Source organism: Acomys minous, assembly GCF_964271855.1.
Source record: "Acomys minous genome assembly, chromosome: 8".
NCBI lineage: Eukaryota > Metazoa > Chordata > Mammalia > Rodentia > Muridae > Acomys > Acomys minous.
In genome coordinates this window covers 33,745,740-33,766,738 of record NC_140489.1, presented here as the reverse complement: position 1 = coordinate 33,766,738, position 20,999 = coordinate 33,745,740, and the positions used below count along the sequence as shown (strand labels likewise).

General features: G+C 54.1%; 1 protein-coding gene across 7 annotated transcripts in view; it reads left to right on the top strand.

Moving 5' to 3' along the window:
- The first annotated feature begins 648 nt into the window (after positions 1 to 648).
- The window catches only part of PAPLN (papilin, proteoglycan like sulfated glycoprotein), a 66,033-nt gene continuing 45,682 nt past the window's right edge, over positions 649 to 20,999 (top strand). For 4 of the 7 annotated variants that reach the window (XR_014780986.1, XM_084792059.1, XM_084792058.1 and 1 more), the window contains exons 1-18: positions 1,640 to 1,660; positions 3,366 to 3,422; positions 7,607 to 7,722; positions 8,646 to 8,706; positions 8,969 to 9,071; positions 12,167 to 12,297; positions 12,989 to 13,112; positions 13,550 to 13,630; positions 13,718 to 13,890; positions 13,993 to 14,116; positions 14,520 to 14,646; positions 15,021 to 15,086; positions 15,602 to 15,809; positions 16,705 to 16,887; positions 17,038 to 17,179; positions 19,426 to 19,506; positions 19,680 to 19,923; positions 20,878 to 20,998. Coding sequence is in view for 6 of the 7 variants with exons in the window: in XM_084792059.1 (XP_084648185.1) it covers positions 3,372 to 3,422; positions 7,607 to 7,722; positions 8,646 to 8,706; positions 8,969 to 9,071; positions 12,167 to 12,297; positions 12,989 to 13,112; positions 13,550 to 13,630; positions 13,718 to 13,890; positions 13,993 to 14,116; positions 14,520 to 14,646; positions 15,021 to 15,086; positions 15,602 to 15,809; positions 16,705 to 16,887; positions 17,038 to 17,179; positions 19,426 to 19,506; positions 19,680 to 19,923; positions 20,878 to 20,998 (2,136 nt within the window). In the remaining variant the exon portion in view is untranslated. Of the gene's footprint in view, positions 820 to 1,639; positions 1,661 to 3,365; positions 3,423 to 7,606; positions 7,723 to 8,645; positions 8,707 to 8,968; positions 9,072 to 12,166; positions 12,298 to 12,988; positions 13,113 to 13,549; positions 13,631 to 13,717; positions 13,891 to 13,992; positions 14,117 to 14,519; positions 14,647 to 15,020; positions 15,087 to 15,601; positions 15,810 to 16,704; positions 16,888 to 17,037; positions 17,180 to 19,425; positions 19,507 to 19,679; positions 19,924 to 20,877; position 20,999 lie in introns of those variants that run through there. The other 3 variants (XM_084792061.1, XM_084792060.1, XM_084792062.1) reach the window with 3 other exon arrangements.

Genomic DNA, 20,999 nt, shown 5'->3' with positions numbered 1-20,999 from the left:
AGGAAGGAAAAGGAAACTAAATTCACCACAGGTGGATGTGGTAAGAGTCCAGTCCTCGATGTTCCTGGTGCCCAGGGCTGTGGCCACAGTGTTATGCAGGCCTTACCCAGCCTCAACTCACCGCTGATTCAGGGTGAAAGATTTTGCCTGTGATGTGCTGTTTACAGCTGCAGCCACTGGAACAGTGATGGGGTTAGGGTAAGGGGAGGAGGTGACTCTGAGGGTGAGTAGAAGCCGAAAAAGGTGGGGAGAGGCGAACTCAAAATGAAGTGATAGGGAAAGCCCCCCCTCCCTCCCTCGCCCCCCCTCTCTCATGAACTGATTGTGGCCAAAATGTAGAATTCAGAAGGTGGCTAGGCACCCAAGTGCGTCAGTGTGGGATAGGTGTGTAGTGAAGAACGCTTTTGGCAAAGATGTTTGGATAAGGGGAAGTGGGACTGAAAAGGTGGCTGGCTCAGACCCAAGACTCGGAGCCCACAGAGTTGAGAAAAAGCAAAACCTTGGCAGGAACCCAAGAGGAGGAGGCACGTGGCAATGCTGGGCTCCCAGGGCCTCTCTGTGGGGGAGCACTATGCTCCTTCAGGGATTGGAGGTGGGTGTCAGCAGACTGGGTGGGGGAAGATAGGGCGGGGAGGAAACCAGCCAGCAGCGGGAAAAGAAGTTCAACCTCCCTCAGCTTTCGTCGTTCCTGGCTAGGTTGACCGAGCTGGGCACTGAGGAGGCAGCTCCCGGGCTTCGTGAGACAGGTAGGAAGGCAAGCAGGCGTCCTGGACAGAACACGCCCCAGGCATCTGTAGGCATCTGCCCAGCCTGGCTCAGGTAGGTCGCGGTGACGTGAAAGTGAGAGGCCCACGGGAGATCCTTGTGCGGTGGCCAAGTGGGCACTGAGGAAGGTCTCAGCTCTGCACCTAGAGCCCGGGGTACAGAATGTCAGCTAATTAGGTCCCCTGCAGTCCGCTGATCCTCTCCTGGAATAGCTTACCGCCCTCCCAGGCACAGCCTCGAAGCCGCCTGTAGACCCAGAGCACCCCCTGGAGACGTGCCGGTCACAGCCAGCACCTGCCAGGCACCCAGGGCCCCCGTTTGCAAGAGTCTCCCTGACTTAGAGGGGAGTGGCTTTGAGTCGAGAGAAGGAAAATTGTCAAGCTTTCTGGAGTCGCAGGCGCTAGGTCACTTGCCTGGGTAGCGTCTGCAGTCGTGAGTGGAGCTCTTTAGTGCTTTCTTCAGTCGCCCTCTGTCAGGCTCACCATCTGGACTAGTCCTGCAGGGAAACCTCACCCACCTCCCCGCCGGGTCATCAGTCCTTGATGACAGCTGCACTGGCATGGCATCCCCACTTCCCATCCGGTGTGCATTCAGAGCCTCCTCCACTTCCTTACCAGGAGTCTGCTGATAAGGATGACTGACTTGCTGTTTGGGCTTACTTCCACACATGTGCTCGGGTGAACTGCTTAACGGGGCTTTTGAATGCTGCGCTTCATGCCTATACAATGACTGCAAGTTGTTTTATTCTAAAAGAATTCAGAACACGGTAGAATTACAGATTTAACATTAAACATACCTGCCAGTGCTTGTTTAATGTTCTGCACGATGCTTACATGTCTCTGAGACAGAGACATGTGCACACATGCGAGGACACCCTGCATTGCGCACACGCCTGGTGAGTACTTGCTCATACCACCACCACGAATGAATGTGTGCACACCCTGCACTCAACTCTGGGTTCAAGGGTGAACACACTCATGAGGACTGTGAAGGAAGCTTTCCTGTGCAGGCAAGAGTTGGCATTTGCTTGGGTTTAAAGCAGGAAACTGTGTGTGTGTGTGTGTGTGTGTGTGTGTGTGTGTGTGTGTGTGAGAGTGTGAGTGAGAGAGAGTGTGAGTGAGAGAGAGTGTGAGTGAGAGAGAGTGAGAGTGAGAGAGAGGGTGTGAGAGTGAGAGAGAGGGTGTGAGGGTGAGAGAGAGAGTGTGAGGGAGAGAGACAGACAACATTGGGTGGGTGCTGGGGATCCAAACCAGGGTCTCAGCATAGTTATGGATGAGCTGCACCCCAAGGCTTGCACTTAAAATATAAAAGCAATTGAATTTGGAGTGGACATTTTTGCCCATACTGGCCTCAACCTCCCAGTAGCTGGAACTACAAGGACCCACGCCCTACACCACCCCTGGTTAAACAACTGAGTTTTATTTTATTTGTTTATTTATATATTTTGGTTTTCTGAGATAGTGTTTCTCTGTGTAGCCTTGGCTGCCCTGGACACACTTTGTAGACCAGGCTGGCCTCCAACTCCGATCTGCCTGCCTCTGCCTCCAGAGAGCTGGGATTAAAGGTGTACACCACAAAGCCCAGCTTTTAATGCCTATGTATGTATGTATGTGTGTATGTATGTATGTATGTATGTATATATGTATTGAGACAGGGTTTCTCTGTGTAGTTTGGGCTGTCTTGATCTGGCTTCGTAGACCAGGCTGGCTTATAACTCACTGCAATCCTCCTACCTCTGCCTCCCTGAGCACTGGATTTAAAGGCATGTACCACCATGCCTGGCACAACCGAATTTGTAAAGTATTCTCAGAATCAGTTTTTCTCCCCGTGTATTTGGTGGGGCTGGGAAGGGCTGTCAGTGAAAGGCTTGCTGTATATCCGGATGTCTAAAACTCAGGGTGAGCTGCGGCTGGGTGCATCAGGCTCTGTAACCCCAGCAGCCGTGGGTGGGGCCAGGGGAGAGGAAGGCGGATCCCTCTCGCCCATTGGCCAGTCAGCCTAGTAGAAAAAGCTGACCTACAAGTTCAAAGAGAGACACTGTCTCAAAAAGTAAGGTGAAGAGCAACGGAGGAGGACACCCCTGGTCAACCTCTGGTCTTCACACGCCTGCATGAGCGAGCGCGCGCGCGCACATACACACACACACACATATTCTCTCTCTCTCTCTCCTTCTCCCCTCCCTCTCTCCCTCTCTCCCTGCCTTCCCCCACCTCCCTTGTTTGGGGTAATGAAAACTGGCTGCAAGACTATTTTTATTAGTTGTCTTTAAATGGGATGAAACGGGCTTTTACATTCTTACTGTGTTTAGCAGTCTGGTTACTTTGACTCCAAACTCAGTTAAACAACATAGCAGTTATTTTTAGTCACTCTTTTCCCTGCTGGAATCCCAAAACAGGTTGTTCCCGGCTTCTGCCTGCTGTGGACCAGGCCTGCTCTCCTTCCTGTGGGAGATGCATGGCCTGTTGTTTAGCGGCCACTGTGGTGCTCCCAGCAGCCCCCATTGGTCTCTGTGGGAGGGATAGCCCATCCACATAGCGGGGACCTCCACCTTGGGTAGCTGCAGTGTCCCCTCTGCCTCTAACCAGTGGCTTCTCCTGCAGACAGAGATGCAGTTGTTCCTTCTGCTGCTGCTGCTGACCTCCACGCCAGGGTCTTGGGTGAGTGCAGCCCCCGTGGGGGCCTGGGAGGTTCCTTCCGGAGAGGTGGGGGGAGGGGCAGGAGAGCAGCAGCGTGGCAAGGCTAGCTGAGAAGAGTTGAGCCCAGTTCCTTCACAAACAAGGGGGCACCATAGAGAGGACCATGCCGAGACACGTCAATTTAGCTCCCTACCTGGATGCACGGGAGTTTGCAGGAATGGCAACGTCCCACTTACCTCTCCTACCTGAAGGTGACGGGTACAGTCCACAGGGCCCTGGCTAATGCCACTGAACGTTTACTGTGACTACTCTTTAAAGAGGAGGTATTGTCCGAGGGACCTGAGGTTCAGTGGGTGGCCACCAGATCCCTGTGTTTAGTGGACGCTTGAAATGTGGCTAGAACAGCTGAGGAGCTTTTGATGTTGATTTAAGCTTAATTTGAACTACGTACGGGTGGCTGTCAGGTTAGCGCAAACCTAGAGGGTGGATTCTGGGAACTGAACGGTGGTGATCCAGGTAGCCTGAGGGACAGGGCTCCTTGGAGTCGTCAGGATAGGCAGGGACCCTATGGGGGACAGAGGGTCGGCAGAGCTGGGTGATGAGCAGATCTGAGTTCACAGGGGCTGCGAGGTCCTGTTCTACCCTGAAAATCTTCCCACAAGGGAGAACACAGTTTTCCTGCCCATCCCCAAGGAAGGGCCAAAAAAGGGGAGGAAAGACTCAAAGGGCTAGGAGTGCTGTCCTGGGGAGGAAAGGGTGCAGTGCTTTCTCTGTGGGGTGGGTGATGGGTGCCAGTGGTAGGCAGTGGGAAGCCCGCGCCCCACATGGGCATATCACGTGGTTGGTGGGCTGCAGCCCCGCCCCTTTCCTTATTTCCTCTCTTATGCCACCTGTACCAGCCTATAGCCCTTGCTCCCTAGGTTCTGCAGCACATGCTGGTGACTCAGCTGCATGTAGTGAGTGGAGTCCGAGTGGAGGGTCTCCATGCCAGCATCGAGTCCCCAGGATAAAATCCCAGAGCCACTCCTGTAAGAGCAGCTCGACTCTAGCCCGGTCTCCAAGCCATAGATTCCTGGGATTGGGCTGGTCTGATGTTCATACCACAGGTTGTCACATGGACGAACCAATGATTACAAAGCACACTGGATCCCATGAGGTCCCTTCTCCCACATAGGGAACACCCCGAGTGGCCTGCTACCTCACCGTCTCCCCCCTTCTCCCCAGCACGAAAAGGCCCATTGAGGTTGGGTTCTTCCCTATTCTCCGTCTGGTGGAGAGGTATGGTCCAGGTTCACTGCTCAGCGGCCTCTACTGGTAGCAGGATCCATCATGGGGTCCTGGTGACACACAATCCCTGCCTGGGTTGACTAGTTGCCTCAACAGAAAGACTGGATGGATGATCAAAGGCGTGGCCGCGAGTCCCTTCACCTGCTCTATGGTCTCTGTCGCCTTCCCACACATCCTGGTGCTGGGCAGAAGCCCATTCTTGTGGAAGCAGGCAGGAAAGGGGTCTCCTGAGCCCGGAGCTGGAGGAAGGGTGGGGTGCTAAAGGCAGCAGGAGACAGGCGGGGACAGGCTCAGAGCAGGGTTGGGCCACAGCAGCTCCTGGCTTCATACCACCGCACAGCTTGGGGTTTAGATAATTACGGAGAATTATCTACGTGTGTGGAAAGGTGCAGGGTGCACGGTTATGATCATACAGACCAGGGCTCACACAAGTGCGGCCTGGAGGCCTTTCTACCTTACAGGTGCTGGTCCCGGGAAGCCAAGGATGTCTTTAAAGACACCTGGAGTGTGGTGGCCTCTAGAGAGCCCTGAGTTCAGACCACTCTCCCACCTGTCAGACATCCTAGAACTTTGGCCCTAGCTTCCTTCCAGAGGGGCTGGCTTTCTGGGGGCTGTTGCACTAGGGCACAGACAAACATCCAAACCGACCCCGGGGCAGGGGCAGCCATAGCCAGCCATGTAAGGGCCACATCCCGGTACCACGTGGCAGCAAGGCTTGAGGATCACGTGAGCTAGAGTCTCAACCTGGAAGGTTACCCCCACCTCTGCCACACATTTAAGTAGCTCCCTGCTTCAAAATAGAAGCTCAAGCCGTATTGAGACTGGTTTACATTTCATTGTCAAAATACCTGGTTCACTGGTCTGGAAAGCTGGACCCGAAGGAGCGGGTGATTTACAATGAGAGGCGAGACCTTTGGTCTGGCTGGTCTGCGCTTGGCTTTGTGCGGTTAGCAAGTCTAATGCAGTTTGTTCTGCTTCCAAATTGCGGTCTATAAAACAAGAGTAGCAAGTATTTGCTGCTGGACTTCCCTGCTCACCTCAGGCTGACTGGCCGTGAGGCTCCAAGTTGGGAAGGGCTTGTTTTCCACTGCTCACCCTTGGCCTCCCTCTAAATAATGGGAGTTATATTTCCTAAAGGTTCGTGCGGTGACACCTCCAACTTAAGCCCCCCTTTCAGCACAGAGGACATATTTGCACTGTGTCCTCTGCCTTTCTGCATCCTTGTCTAATGCTTTTGGATCCAGGGTCTCATTTGTCCGCCTGCTCCCCCAGGCAGGTGGGGACACAGCCCTAGGATGTAGGGTGTGGCACCTTTCGGCTTGTGCCTCTGCGTCACTTCCCTTGGGTACCGTTAGGCTCTGAAGATTTGATGAGAGGTTGTGTGTACCTGTGTGGCCATGTGATGCTGGCTGCGAGGTGACATGTCCGTCATGGCATTTCCATGGTGTAATTTCGAGAAGGCAGATTAAATCTACCTCTCATATAAACACCAGTGGGTCGGAAGTTCAGGGCTCTTTTCATTTCACAAAGTCCTCACAGCTTGTGGCCTTTATTCCCAGTCTAAAGAGTTGTTCCTACACTAGCCATTTCATCGGTTTCCAGCAGAAAAGAGTGTGGGAGGAAGAGGATGGAAAAAAATGCCCATTCACACTCTTTTTTCAGAGAACTAGGGGACACTTGCATTCATGTGCTATTGACGAGATCTTGGGGATGGGGCCAGAAGGCTACAGGAAAATTGAGTACTGAACAAGAAGTGTTCAGAGTCTCTTGTAAGAGGCAGGGGAAATGGATAATCTGGCACAGATTAATAGAAATACTGTAGTTCTCCCCAACACCCGCCCCCCCCAGACAAAATTAAGTTCCTAGTTTAATAGCACAAACTCTAGAAGTTTCTGGAAGTGAGCTCACTCACATACCGAGCAGAAGAGGTACAGCAAGGCTTGGGGGGATTTCTCCAGGGCCTCCTGCTGAATTCTGTCCTGTCTTGGGGTACACTCTCTTAACAGAGCCCCTTTGCCCCCCACCTGAGGACCTGCTGTGACCTGTCCCATCCCTTAAAGGTCTTTCTTGAAAGGGGTGGTCATACCAGGTGTGGTGGTACATGCCTTTAATCCCAGAACTTGGGAGGCAGAGGCAGGTGGATCACTGTGAGTTCGAGGCCAGCCTGGTCTACAAAGTGAGTCCAGGACAGTCAGGGCTATACAGAGAAACCCTGTCTCAAAAAAGAAAGAAAGAAAGAAAGAAAGAAAGAAAGGGGTGGTCTAGCCTGGTATAGTGGCTCACCCCTGTAATCCCAGCACTAGGGAGGCAGAGGCAGGTGGATCGCTGTGAGTTTGAGGCCAGCCTGGTTTACAAAGCGAGTCTAAGACAGTCAAGGCTACACAGAGAAACCCTGTCTCTGGACGAGGGTGGGGTGGGGTGTGGAAGGGTGGTGATGGTGATGGTGGTCTGCTGATCCACAGGCTCTATTCAAGCCAGGCTCTGAACTTGCCACAGCCTATCATAGTAGGAAAGAAAGCCCCTTCCCCACCATGCGGCAAATGGTACACCCCCAGAACATGTGGCTACCATGTTAGATAAAGTAGCGCCCTCCCCAACCCCCCAATTTAAGGATTCCTTCTTCCACATTAAAGCAGAGCCTCAAATACCTGCCCTGGGTGCAGGGCCCCTCCCCCAGGGCTCCTGGAACTGCAGGCTCTTCTCAGCTGACTGAGCCCAGTCACACACAGGCTGGGTCCCTGTCCCCACTACTTAAAACAGCAGGTAAGTTTGCAATGACCATTTTGGAGCACGCGGTGGTGCTTCTGTATACTGGAAGCCGCCCCCCGGGGCTTTCTGAACAGGTTGGGGAGCATCTTCAGCAGAGGCTCAAGTCCCAAGGGGAGAGGGAGGTGATAGGTGGAGCATGTCTTTCACAGGCTCGAAATGTGAGGCGCCAGAGTGATACCTGGGGTGCCTGGGGCGAATGGAGCCCCTGCAGCCGGACCTGCGGAGGAGGCGTCAGCTTCCGGGAGCGCCCCTGCTACTCCCAGAGGTAGGGAGGGGAAGTCTAGAACCTGCCAGCAGCTTAAAAGAGGGCAAGTTAGGAAAGGCTGGCTGCTGGGTGGGAGCCTGACATCAGGGCCCGGTTTGTGACAGATTCATTGTGGAAGAGTGATGGTGCATATAGGAAAACAAATATTTCCCATGTACTCATCTTGGATTTCAACACTCAGCCTAGACTGAGAGGAGCTAAGCCAGGTCTACTAATAAATAAATAAAGCTTTGATTTAAAAAAAAGCCTGGGGCTGGAGAGATGGCTCAGAGGTTATAAGAGTACTGACTGCTCTTCCAGAGGTCCTGAGTTCATTCCCAGCAACCACATGGTGGCTCACAACCATCTACAATGTGATCTGGTGCCCTTTTCTGGCCTGCAGGTGTACATGCAGGCAGAGCACTGTATACATAATAATAAATAAATCTTAAAAAAAAAAGCCAGGAGTTGGTGGCACTTGCTTTTAACTCCAGCACTTAGGAGGCAGAGACATGCGATCTCTGAGTCTGAGGCCAGCTTGGTTTATTGAGTGAGTTTCGGGACAGTCAGAGCTATGCAGAGAAACCATGTCTCGAAAAACAAAACAAAACCCAACTGCCCCCGCAAACAAACCCCCCAAAAACCCTCAAAATTCTAACATCCTGGGATATTTATGACTAAGTTGTAGACGGAACCCATAGGTGAGGGTATAGAGTGGGAAATTCAAGTGCTTTGTTGGCCAGGAGTCAGGTTAAGGGTAGGTACAGACAGCCTGAGAACGGCAAACATAGTCTGCTTACACCCACCCGAGGGACTTGGTGCACCCTCTCATTTTGACTCGGAGGCTGGTTCAGCCTTGCCCACCAGGGTGCCCCGCGGAGAGGCCAGGAGAGCCCAGGAATGGGTGGGGATGTCGGGGTCTTACCAATGCTCTCACCCCGCAGGAGAGACGGAGGGACCAGCTGTGTGGGTCCCACGCGCAGCCACCGCACCTGCCACACCGAGGTAAAGCCTGCGTCTCCCCCCCACACCCCGTCCCGACCCATCTCCCCCTCCCCCACCTCTCCTTCAAGCTGGATCTTCTGCCTGCTCCAGGACACACAGAAAGAGTGAGAGGCCCCCTCCAGGGCCGGGGGTTGGGTAGGTGGGTAGGACAGAGGCGCAGGACCCCAGGATTTATGCAGAGGATGGATAGGGCAGCATCGCAACCTCCCCCAGTGCCCACGCTGGCACCCACATTCTCTGTCATCCGTGCTCTCTCATACAGAGCTGCCCAGAAGGCGCACGGGATTTCCGGGCCGAGCAGTGCTCAGAGTTCGATGGCACCGACTTCCAGGGCCGCCGCTACCGGTGGTTGCCCTACTACGCAGGTAAAAGGCTCCACTCTGCTCTGCAGCCCCGTTCTCGCAGCACACTCTCAGTTCTCACCGATGCGTTGCCTCTTAGACAGTGACCTAGTCCTTAGCACCGCCCACTGCAAGGGCTTTCCTGCCCTTTCCCCTCAGTACGCACTTTGAGAAGCAAAGCTCTGATGTGCCTGTCTCCAGGCCCGCTTCCTCCAGTTCTGAAGCCTTATCCCTGCGCCACAGAGGTGTGGGCTGAGGGGCCACATGGAGGGGTGGTGCTGTGAGGGGCTAATAGTGCCAAAGGCTAGAAAGAGCTTGATCTAGCTGTAGCCCATCTACCCAGACTGGCATGTGGGCTGAGGGACACCAGGCAGAGCTCAGGAAAAGAGCACCACTGTGTATACAGCCGAATCATTCTGGAATCACTAGAAAACTACTGAGAAGGTAGGGTGTAACATCATGGTATAGTGTGTGCCTAGGTGTGTGCAAGGCCCTCGCAGAACCAATACTTAAAAAACAAAAACAAAAACAAAACAGTACTGGTGGTGCATATCTACAAAATACCAGCGCTTGTGTCAGGAGTTTAAGGCTAGCCTGGGAACATGTGGTGGGTTCCAGGAATCTCAATCAGCCTGTACTGTTTGGTGATAGCCTTCTTAAAAATAATACCTTGGGCCGGCTGTGGTCTTTAATCCCAGCACTCAGAAGGCAGAGACAGGCAGATTGCTATGAGTTCAAGGCCAGCCTGCCTGGGCTTTTCTCTGCAAATGGTCCCTAGAGACTGCACACTCTGATTTCCAGCACTGAACATTGTTCTCTCTGTGGTCCTGGTGTCACCAAGGCCAGAGAAGTGGCCTCCTGGGGTCCTTCGGCATGGAGTACTCCTGAAACGTATGTTAAAAATAACTTTCACAGCCAGGCGTGGTGGCGCATGCCTTTAAACCCAACACTTGGGAGGCAGAAGCAGGTGGATCGTTGTGAGTTCGAGGCCAGCCTGGTCTACAAAAGCAAGTCCAGGATACCCAGGACTGTTACACAGAGAAACTCTGTCTTGAAAACCAAAAACCAAAAAATAACTTTCACATGGGGCTAGAAAGATGGCTCAACAGTTAAGAGCACTAGCCACTCCCCCAGAGGACACCCATGTCAGGCAGAATACAGCAATCTACAATTCCAGTCCCAAGGAATCTAATGCCCTCTTCTGGCCTTCCACTTTTATGTGGAGTATTCATATCCCCCCCGCCCCCACACTCTGTTTCTCTCTGTGCGTCTCTCTGTCTCTCCCTCCCTCCCTCCCCCTCACACACACATCTAAAAAAACAAAACAACACCTTTCATACAATAGAAAACTCGGAATATAAAGACTAAAAAGAGCAGTGAGGTGAGCTGTGCCAGCTCACTGGCCCCTCAGGAGCTCACAAGAGTAACACGAGCCAGGTAGGTGACTTGACTTGGGATCTGGGAACTCATAGTGGAAGGAGGGAACTGTCTCCTAAAACCTGTCCTCTGACCACCACACGCACAAATGTGTATGTGCACACACAAATGTGTACACTGATGGTGATGATGATGTGACGACGATGATGATGGTGTGGGGGAGGGGTGCTGGAAAGATGGGTAGTTAAGAGCGCTTGCTCTTAACTTACAGAGGCCTTGAGTTTGGTTCCCAGCACCAGTGTTGGGCGTCTCACACCACCTGCAACTGCAACTTCAGGGGATCCTACGCCTCTTTTCTGGCCGCCATGATGCGTGCATTCATATGTACACTTATGCACACACATAAATAGTTAACCTTTATTTTTGTTTGTTTGGTTTTTATTTTCAAGACAGGGTCTCTCGTCTCTCTGTGTGGCCGTGGCTCTCTTAGACTCACTTTGTAGACCAGGCTGGCCTCGAAGTCACAGAGATCCACCTGCCTCTGCCTCCTGAGTGCTAGGGTTGAAGGCATGAACCACCATGCCTGGCTTAACCTTCATTTCTTAATCTTAAAAGATTATAAGGGTCGGCTGCCTTGTGGACACGATTATGACCTTGCTAGCACTTTGGGGCTATTTAAGGTCATCCTTAGCCATAAAGGGAATTTAAGGGCAGCCTGGTTTGTGATTTATTTCGGGAGGTGGGAAGGGACAGGGTCTTACTCTGTAGCTGGGGTTGTCCTGGAACTCACTATATGGACCAGGATGGCTTCCAACTCTCATCCACTTGCCTCTTCCTGTTGATGCTGGGATTAAAGGTGTGCATCACCATGCCCAGCCCTTAAGGTTGGCCTGGGGTAGGGGCCTTGCCTTAAAATAAAACAACAAGATTAGGAGTGGAGTTTTACTCTTTGTGGAGGTTGCAGTTTGATTTGATTTCCCCTAAGAGGCACATACATTCACAGAGAATACTCCTTCTCTCTGGGAGAGGGGGTAGGAGTCTGTGCTGTTTTGGGGGCAAGGGAGCCTCTCCTTGAAAGAGTGCACTTCTGGCTGCTGCCCATGCCTCCCTTGGGGGGGTCTTACAAGGCCTTATGCTGGGATCTCAGCTTCCCCCTCTTGCCCTGCAGCCCCTCCCCCCCAGCAGATATTCAGGCACTAGTTACTTTTTGTTGCTGTAGTAAAACACCATGAAAGGTGGCTGGAGAGATGGCTCAGAGGTTAAGAATGCTGCCTGTTCTTCCAAAGGTCCCGAGTTCAATTCCCAGCAACCACATGGTGGCTCATGCTCATCTATACTAAGGTCTGGCGCCCTCTTCTGACCTGCAGGTGTACATGCAGGCACAAGACTGTACACATAATAAAAAAAATCTTAAAAAACAAACAGAACCCCGACATGAAAAGTAGCTTGTAGAAGGAATCTATTTGGGCAATTGCAGATGGCTGGAGAGGGAATCTGGTTGATCATATTTCAACCACACACAGTAAGAGAAACTCAAGCTGGAAGTGGGGCGAGACCCTAAGCTTTCAAAGCCTACCCCTAATGATATACTTCCTCAAGGGACCGCAGCCTCCCCAAAGAGCACCACTAACTAGGCACCACGTGTTTATACACATGAGCCTATGGGGGGGGGCACAACATTTTTCATTCAAAGCATCACAGTTTTGTGTCAGGACGTCAGCTTTCTCCTCTTGCCTACACAGCCCCAAACAAGTGTGAGCTGAGCTGCATTCCCAAAGGGGAGAATTTCTACTACAAACACAGGGAGGCCGTGGTGGACGGGACACCCTGTGAGCCTGGCAAGCGGGACATCTGTGTGGATGGCATCTGCCGAGTGAGTTATGCCCCAGCCCTGCCTGTGAGCTTCCAGCACCAGCAGGGCCAACTGGCTGTCAAGGAGCTGGGCACCTTCAGTCACTAGCTCCCAGAATGCAGTGCGGTCATCACAGGTGTTCTCTGACCACCTTAACTTTGCCCTCGAGAGCACTAACTTCATTAAACAAAACAAAACAAAACAAAAAACCCAACAATGCTCTGGATGGCTAAGGCTGGCCTCAAATGTAAAGCGATGGCTGTAGGTGATGGAAAGGCGCTAGCAATTGCTCTCTCTGTCTCTTGTTTTCTTTTCCTTGCGAGTCAGCTTCAGGCTCATGCAGGCTCTTCTCACAGAGCCTGTGAGAAGACGGCAGCTCCAGGCCACTACCACACCAGCCTGACAGCTCCCGGGAGTCCCCAGCAGCCTGAGTCTGCTCTCTGACCTGTCAGCCTGGGCTCACCTGAACAGAGGGGAACAGCCTTCTGGCATGCCCAAACCCACATTTATGGAGTTCCCATCCAAACTGGGAGACACATGAGTTCCACAGGGAGGCAGGAAGTGGTTAGCGGGAGCCAGGATGGGTCTGAGGAGCCAGATAAGTAGCCGTCAGCCACTCTTGTCCCCTGCTGTCTGCCTGGGGCATTTGGAACTGTGTCTATGCCTCGCGTTCTCACTCATCTTGCCCTCACTTCCGTCTCCCTCCCCACAGGTTGTTGGGTGCGATCACAAGCTAGACTCGATCAAGCAGGAGGACAAGTGTCTGCAGTGCGGGGGTGATGGCTCAACCTGTTACCCTGTCACAGGAACCTTTGATGCCAATGATCTCAGCAGAGGTGGGGTCGTACAGGGGCCTCTGAGGGGTCTGTTGCCTGCCTGCCTTGGCTTGTCTGTCACCTTCTCTGACCAAGGCTTGAGGCCAAGCGATCCCCATGGCACTTAGTTGTTCCGTCTCAGGTCATGTGGCTGCGGGGTAGAGCCTGTACCCTTCATAGGAACCTTCTTCTCCTGTGCCCACCCTGGTTGGGACCGTCTTGTGCAGTCTAACCTCACACTGCTGACACCTGGGTGCCTGCTGTCCTCCCTCCCTACCCTGTCCTTGCCCCCCCCCATGGGCTTCCTTTTCCCTCCCAAGCTGTCCTGGTGCCCAGAGCCCACCCCCACCCCCACCCCTGGCTGTGGTAAAGCTAGTTGCTGTGCCAAAAGCACTCTGCCCAAGGAGTCCCACCAGGAGCAAACCAGCACCCCTTTCCTGAATCTTTGTTCCACACAGGCTACAACCAAATCTTCGTCATCCCGGCCGGGGCCACCAGCATTCACATTGAGGAGGCTGCTGCCAGCAGGAACTTCCTGGGTGAGAGATGGTTTGGAGCTGGGCAGCCCGGGGCTCAGAAAGCCCAGCTCGCTGTCCCACAACCCCTGACAGGCTGGGTCTCCACAGCCGTCAAGAGCGTCCACGGAGAGTACTACCTCAATGGGCACTGGACCATTGAGTCAGCCCAGGCCCTGCCGGTGGCCAACACAGTCCTACATTACGAACGGGGTATGGAGGGGGACCTAGCCCCTGAGCGGCTCCGGGCACGGGGTCCAACCTCAGAGCCCCTGGTCATCGAGGTGAGTGGACCCCACAGAGGGAAGGTACCCTGGGTGGGTGGGCTGCCAGGGTTCCCGTGGGCTGGGCAGGGGGGACTACAGCGACGGTCTTCTTCTTGGCAGCTCATCAGCCAGGGGCCCAACCCTGGTGTACACTATGAGTACTACCTGCCAGTGGATGACCTCGACCGAGCCTTCGGCTGGAGCCACGGCTCCTGGAGTGACTGCAGCGCCGAGTGTGGCGGAGGTGAACACTAGGGACGGGAGGAGGACAGACAGATGACACAGGCTGACAAGTCACAGCCCTGTCCTCAAGGCAGCACTGCTGGGGAGGGACAATTCCATGTATGGAAGAAGTCAGAGGTCCCCATGAAGGGCTGCTACCCATGCTAGGATGAGGGCGATCTAGAGGAAGTGGCCCACTGTGGTTTGAGGTCAGGCCCGGAGTTCAGGACAAAGGCCTGTCATACCTAAGACTCTTTGAGCCTCGGCTTCCTCCTCTGTAAGTTGGGGGGTGATGGTAGTAGCTGTTAAGAGAGAGGGATGCATGGGACGTAAGCTTTGGTCCAGTCTGGAAGGGTACCTTGCTAGTGAGTTTATCTGGAGAGCACTGGCCTATCAGCAACTCTGTGTGGCCCTGGTTCTGGCAGGTCACCAGTCTCGCCTGGTATTCTGTACCATTGACAATGAGGCCTACCCGGACCACATGTGCCAACATCTGCCTCGGCCAGCCCACCGGCGCTCCTGCAACCTGCATCCTTGTCCAAAGACTAAGCGGTGAGGCCTGGCCAGCCCCTTCCACCTAGGGTGGAGCCAAGAACTTGAGTGGGAAGAGAAGGGAAGTCCCTAAACTGTTTTAGGCATAGGCTGAAGAGGTGGGGGGGGGGGCAGGGCTCTTCATGTGACAGTGGCGGCTGCCACTGAGGGAGGTAGTGAATGGGCCTGGGTAGTGAGACCCAGGACAGTTTTCTCCATTTGTCGATTTCCTCATAGTACTCAGAATGGCCAGGCTCGGAGCAGGAGGATTTTGGGGGCAGTGCCAGAGGTCTCTGTCCGAGGCAACAGGGGCTCAAGCAGATGCCTAGGGGTGGGGCAGGAATTTGGCCAAAGGGCCAGTAGACTTTGGCAAATGCCTTTGTTCGCACACAAAGGATCTCTTTCCTGCACCGGCCTGGAGCGTGGCGCCATGCTGGAGGCCAGCATGTGTGTAGGAACAGGTAATCTGTGGGCCAGGGGGTTCCTGCAAGGGCTGGTGTTGGTCCCCTCACCCTCCTGGCCTGGTGAGATGGTGGCGGGCTTGGCTTTGCATGGCCTGTGTGGAGTTTCCCTTTCCTTTGGTCCTTGTCCCTGCCCCCCTCTCCCCCCCCCCCCCCCCCAGCTAGGCAGGGCTTCTCCACACATAGCCTTTCTGGAGCTTCTCCCTATCCCACCCCACCCCACCCCCACCCCACCCCCACCCCCACCCCCACCCCCACACAGGATAGCAATGGATGGAGTCTGGCTGGGATGCTAGGACCCAGTGAGGAGAAAGGGAGAGTTGGGGCACAGATAGGAAGGCTGAGGGCAGTGGGGAAGACCCCTTCAGGGGCCAGTAGGGGATGCTCAGGAGGCCTGGCTGGTGGCCTCTCTATACAGTTCTTGGGGAGGGTTGGGATGGGCCCTCAATGCACTCTGCGCTGGGGGGCTGCAGCCTCCTGGGACTGTCTTAACTGTTCCCCTTTTGTTTTGTCAGCTGGAAGGTAGGACCGTGGACAACCTGCTCAGTCTCCTGTGGGGGTGGATTCCAGTCTCGCCCTGTCTATTGCGTGTCCTCCGATGGGGCTGGTGGCCAGGAAGCTGCTGAGGAGACCCAGTGCGCTGGTCTCCCGGGGAAGCCCCCTTCCACACAGGCTTGCAACCTGCAGCGCTGTGCCGTCTGGCGCGTGGAGCCCTGGGGAGAGGTTAGGCCCTACCTAGCCCTGGGTAGCAATGGGCCTGGGCTTGGAAGGCTTGTCCTTTGCTGCAGAAGGAAGCTGAGGCCCTCAGAGGGTAAGGGACCTAGCTGGCCATCTTGGAAGATGTGGCCGAAGCTGGGATGAGATGCAGCTTCTAGACTCTGGTCCAAGCTTCTCCCCAGGACTGGATGGGAAAAGGTTTGCCTGGACCACAAGACAGAACTAGATGTGTTGGCGGGTGAAGGAAGCATTGCCTCCTGCACCCACATGCATTCAAGCTGCAAATGCAGCACACGGAGGCTGGAGGGACAGCTCAGAGGTTAAGAACGCTTGCTGCTTGCTCTTCCAGAAGCACCTGACTTTCATCCCTGGCACCCATGTCAGGCTTTTCTACAACTGCCTATAACTCCAGCTCCAGGGGATCTGACACCCTCTTCTGGTCTCACAGACATTCACATACAAGTAGCATGCACACAGAGAGAGACATGCATATGCACACATATAAAAACACAGGCCGGTGACAAGTACTCTGGAGCCTGTGTGGCCTCACAACAGTGACTCTGGGCTTGGAAGTGGGATCAGGGCAGTACAATGCTCTCTGCCCTGTACGCCAGGCTGGTAGGCCTCCGGCTGTGCCAGCTGACCTGGCTCCCCAGGGCTGGAGGATGTCCCCGCTAAAAGCCTGTCTTTTTTAAAAAAATAACTTATTTACTTTTATTGTATGTGCATTGGTGTTTTGCCTGCATGTATGTCTGTGTGAGGGTATCAGATCTTGGAGTTACAGACAGTTGTGAGCTGCCATGTGGGTGCTGGGAATTGAACCTGGGTCCCTTGGAAGAGCAGTCAGTGCTCTTAACCGCTGAGCCATCTCTTCAGCTCCCTTAAAAGCCTCTCTTTACAGTGTTCGGTGACCTGCGGAGCTGGCATCAGGAAGAGGAGTGTGGCCTGTCGGGGTGATGGGGAGTCTCTGGTCCATGCCACAGCATGCTCCTTGAAGGACAAGCCAACGCTCACAGAGCCCTGTGTGCAAGAGGCCTGTCCCATGTTCCGTGGCCAGGCCTGGCGTGTCAGCCCGTGGAGTCTAGTGAGTGTCCCCTTCCCGATGCCTGCTGTCCAGCCCTGGTTCCTGGGGTCCTGGAGAGATGCTGAGAAGAACACTGCCCCCCATTCTTCATGGATGTTCCTGGCCTCAGGGTTTCTCTCTCTCTCCCCCCCCCCCACTCTGGTCCCTCAGTGCTCTAAAAGCTGTGGTTCGGGCACTCGGAGGCGACAGGTCATCTGTACCATTGGGCCACCTGGTCACTGTGTGGACCTGCAGTCATCCAAGCCTGCCGAGGTGGAACCCTGCAACAGACAGCCCTGTCATCTTCCTCAGGGTGAGGATGGGCCAGGGAGGGTGGTACCCCTTTGCCCCTGGCTGCCTGTTTAGTGCCCCCCTGCCTGGGGCCTTTCCCTGGCTGTTTTCCCACATCTCTAGCCACCGCTGCCAAATCCATTTACACAAACCTATGATCTCGCCCGGCATGTTGTCTTATATGCTGCCTGTACATTAGTTCCTGTGTACTTTATGGTCCTATTGGGCTCCTTAGACTCGCTAGCTCTAAGCTTCCTCAGGGCTAGGTCCATGGCTTCCTGTCTTTACACTCTTCTCCAATGTTCCTTGTATGTGGGGGGTACTCGGCAACTGTTTGTTGAATGGCTGAGTGAGGGAAGAGAGCACGCATACTGCTTCTGCCGCTCTGTCCTCTTCCTTTAGCCCCATCTGGGGAAGGAGGCCTCTCAGGCATGGGGACGGCAGAGGGAAGGGCGCAGAGGAGAGCAGGTAGCCTCTGATACTGAGAAAAGTAGCTTTGTCCTTGAAGTGCTGCTTTGCAGGGGGTCATGGGAGATGGGCGCCTGCAGGTGGGGACAGCAGGATTCCAGTGGAGGTGTGTGGCAGGGTGCCCGAGGAGCAGTGGGCTAGGTTTGGAGCAGCAGCCTGCTGACTGCCGTGTGGCCCTGGGCAAGTGTGGTTAGTTCCTCGCTCCCGAACACTGGGGCCAGCAAGGGTGACTGTCTAGCCTTGTGACTGTCATGGGGCACTGTGTCTGAGTGTACGGAGCCCTTGAGAGAGAGTGAAGGCATTCATGGTTCCAGAGGTAGAGACACATTTTGACCGCACCCAGGGGGCAGTCTGAAGTTGAAATGAGATGCAGAAGCTCCAGGGAGCAGAAGGCAGGGATCAATGCGCTAGAGGTGGTGTTGGCACCTAATGTGTGGCATGGATGCTGGCAAAGGGGACAGTGTGATGCTGTACTTATCATTATTGGTTTGTTGAGACGGGGTGTGGTGTAGCCTAGGCTGGCCTCAAAGTCATGGTGTAGCTGAGGATGACTTTGAACTCCTGATGAATCTGTCTCCCAGTCTCAAGAGCTGGGATTACAGGTGTGCACCACCACACCAGGCCTAGAAATGTCTTTTAAAAATTACATTTAAGTTTTAATTTTAAGTGTATGGTATTTTGCTTCTGTGTACGTCTATGCACCTTGAGCATACCTGGTGCCTGCAGAGAACCAGATGGTTCTGCCTGCATTGTTTTCCCATAAACTGGAGTTAGAGATGGTTGGGAGCTGCCATGTAGGTGCTGGGATTTGAACCTGGGTCCTCTCAAGTGCTCTTAACTGTCTCCTCTCTCCAGCCTCCTTACAATTATATTTTAACTAACTTTTTAAAGGCTAGTTCTCACTGTAGCCCTGACTGGCCTGGAACTCTGAGATCACTTTTTGTGAGTTCTGGGATGCCAGCCCACACGCTTGGGTAACCCTTTCTACATGGGCCAGCCTCCCATTGCAGGATTCTTAAGTCATCTATGTTGGTCAGCCCATCGACACTACTTATCATGGAAGAGCGGGGAAACACCTCCATGCCCACTGAGAAACACTGACTGACTGGGGCATGTCCTGCTGGTTTCCGTTCCTCATTTAAAAAAAAAAAAAAGCCTGGTGGTGGTGACACTCCTTTAATTCCAGCAGAGGCAGGTAGGTCTCTGCGAGTTCAAGGCCAGCCTGGTCTACAAAGCGAGTCGAGGACAGCCAAGGCTACACAGAGAAACCTTGTCTCAAAAAACAAATAAAAAAAAAAGAGAGACCAATTTCTTTGACATTTTATGATTTTAAAAAGTCTAGCAAGTTTATTAAGATTATTAACTACTAAATGCCATAAAAGTCTATTTTTTTTCTCTTTTGCGGGGTGGTGGTGTTGGGCTCAAACCCAGGGCTTGGTTCATGCTAGGCACGTGCCCTCCAATTCAGCTGCTGGTGGCCTCCAAGTCACCTGGTCGAATAGGACAGTGATTTAATTTTACTAAGTGGGGCAAGACAAAACTCATAAATGTAGAAGAGCTGAAAGAAATCTTAGAGGCAGGCGTGTTGGTACATACCTGCAATCCCTACCCCCCGAGACACTGAGGCAGGAGGATTCTTGTGAGTTTAAGGCCAGTACAGTCACAAAGTCTCTACTGGGTTGTGTTTTATGGGTTTGGACTGTTGGGTTTTTTATTTTTTTTATTTTTATTTTTTTTTTATTTTTATCTCTGGTGTTTCTTTTCTTCTCTCTGGAAACCCATTATTTGATTTCCTTCTAGAGGTCCCTAGCATACAGGACGCACGGACCCTCCCCTCAGACCCCAGGACGCTTTTAGGCCCTCAAGTATCTCCAGTCTCAGGTGAGAAGCTGGCTCTTTGCTCCAGAGCCCTATTATCTATGAGCCCGGGTGGCCTGGGGGGTGGGGTGGGGGGTGGCCTGGAGACCTCGGAAAGTGGTTTGAAGGTAGTAGTCAGGGGATGAGGGAGAGGGGCCCGTGGGTACGTCACAGTGGCCTTTCTTTCTCACATGTAGACCAGCGGTGGGCTGCCCAGGAGAGACCCAGAGCCCAGAGTAACCCCAGAGACCCCCACCGGTCACCCTCAGGCCAGGTCCCCACTCTGCAGCACCCTCCACACCGGCCACCCCCGAGGCCTAGCCCGGGGCCCCGTGACTGCAGACATAGCCCCCACGGGTGCTGCCCTGATGGCCACACACCATCTCTTGGGCCACAGTGGCAAGGCTGTCCCCTGGCTGGGGCCTCGTGTCTTCAGAGCAGGTGGGTTGGGACAGGTTTTCTTCCTCAGCAGGTGACTGAGGGAAGCTGGAGTCAGACTGCCGTGGGTGAGGCCAGCATCCCTGCCCGGGGCAGGATTGCCAAACTCAGATCAGAATCTCCTCCTATGGGCTTCTCATGTGCCCAGCCTGTGGAGAGAGGTAGCCTAGGCTTGAAGCAGGCACGAGAGTTCCAACTCCTAGGTCCACGCTGGGCTCAGGAGCCGAGTGTGAAACTGGCCACGTCTCAGAGGTCTTTTGCCACCACACTCCTCCAGTCTCAGAGGGAGGGTCGGAGCCACCTGCAGCTCTTCCAGGAGACCTGCCTTTCACAGGGCCCCTGAGGGACTGCGCTGCTAAGGGTCGGGGATTTGGGGCCAGCAATCTGGCGGTGACTTCCCACTCAGCCACTGGCCAGGTGTTTTGCCAGGTAACTTGAGGCAGAGTGACTTCTCTGCTCTTAGCTTCCTCTTCTGAGAGGCAGGAACAGTGGCTGCTGCAGAGTGATGCTGTAAGGGAGACCGCCCTCTCTTCTAATACTGCCCCGCCCCCCCCCCCCCCACCTTGCTTTGCCAGTCTGGTTGGTGAAGCTAAATGACAGACTGGTATTTTTCGGGGGCTCACGGCAGCCTGAGGATTGTGTAGGCTCAGATGTACCCCCTTTCCGGTTTTAGGCTAGGAGGTGTATATTGCATCAAGCATAGGGCCACTGTTGGGGCTGTTGTTGCCTTCCTTTGGCAACTGCTGGGCAGCAGTGGGAGTGGGCGGGGCCTGGAGCATGAAGAACCCGTATGGCCTGACAGGAATAGGCTCTCTCCGACAGGTCTTTATCCAGACAGTCCCCTAACACAAGCAGCCTCAGAGCCTGTTTCCCTACCTAGAAGTTTAGGCACCTGGGTTCATGGGAGGGCAGGGCAGGGCTGGGCAGTGGTGAGGGTGGCCCTGTACTGCTTCCTAGGTACGGATGCTGCCCTGATGGGGTGTCTGCAGCTGAGGGGCCCCAGCAGGCTGGCTGCGCCAGGTCTCACGGCAGTGACAATACTGGGAACAGGCCAGGGTCCAGGGCAGTGGCTTCCAAGG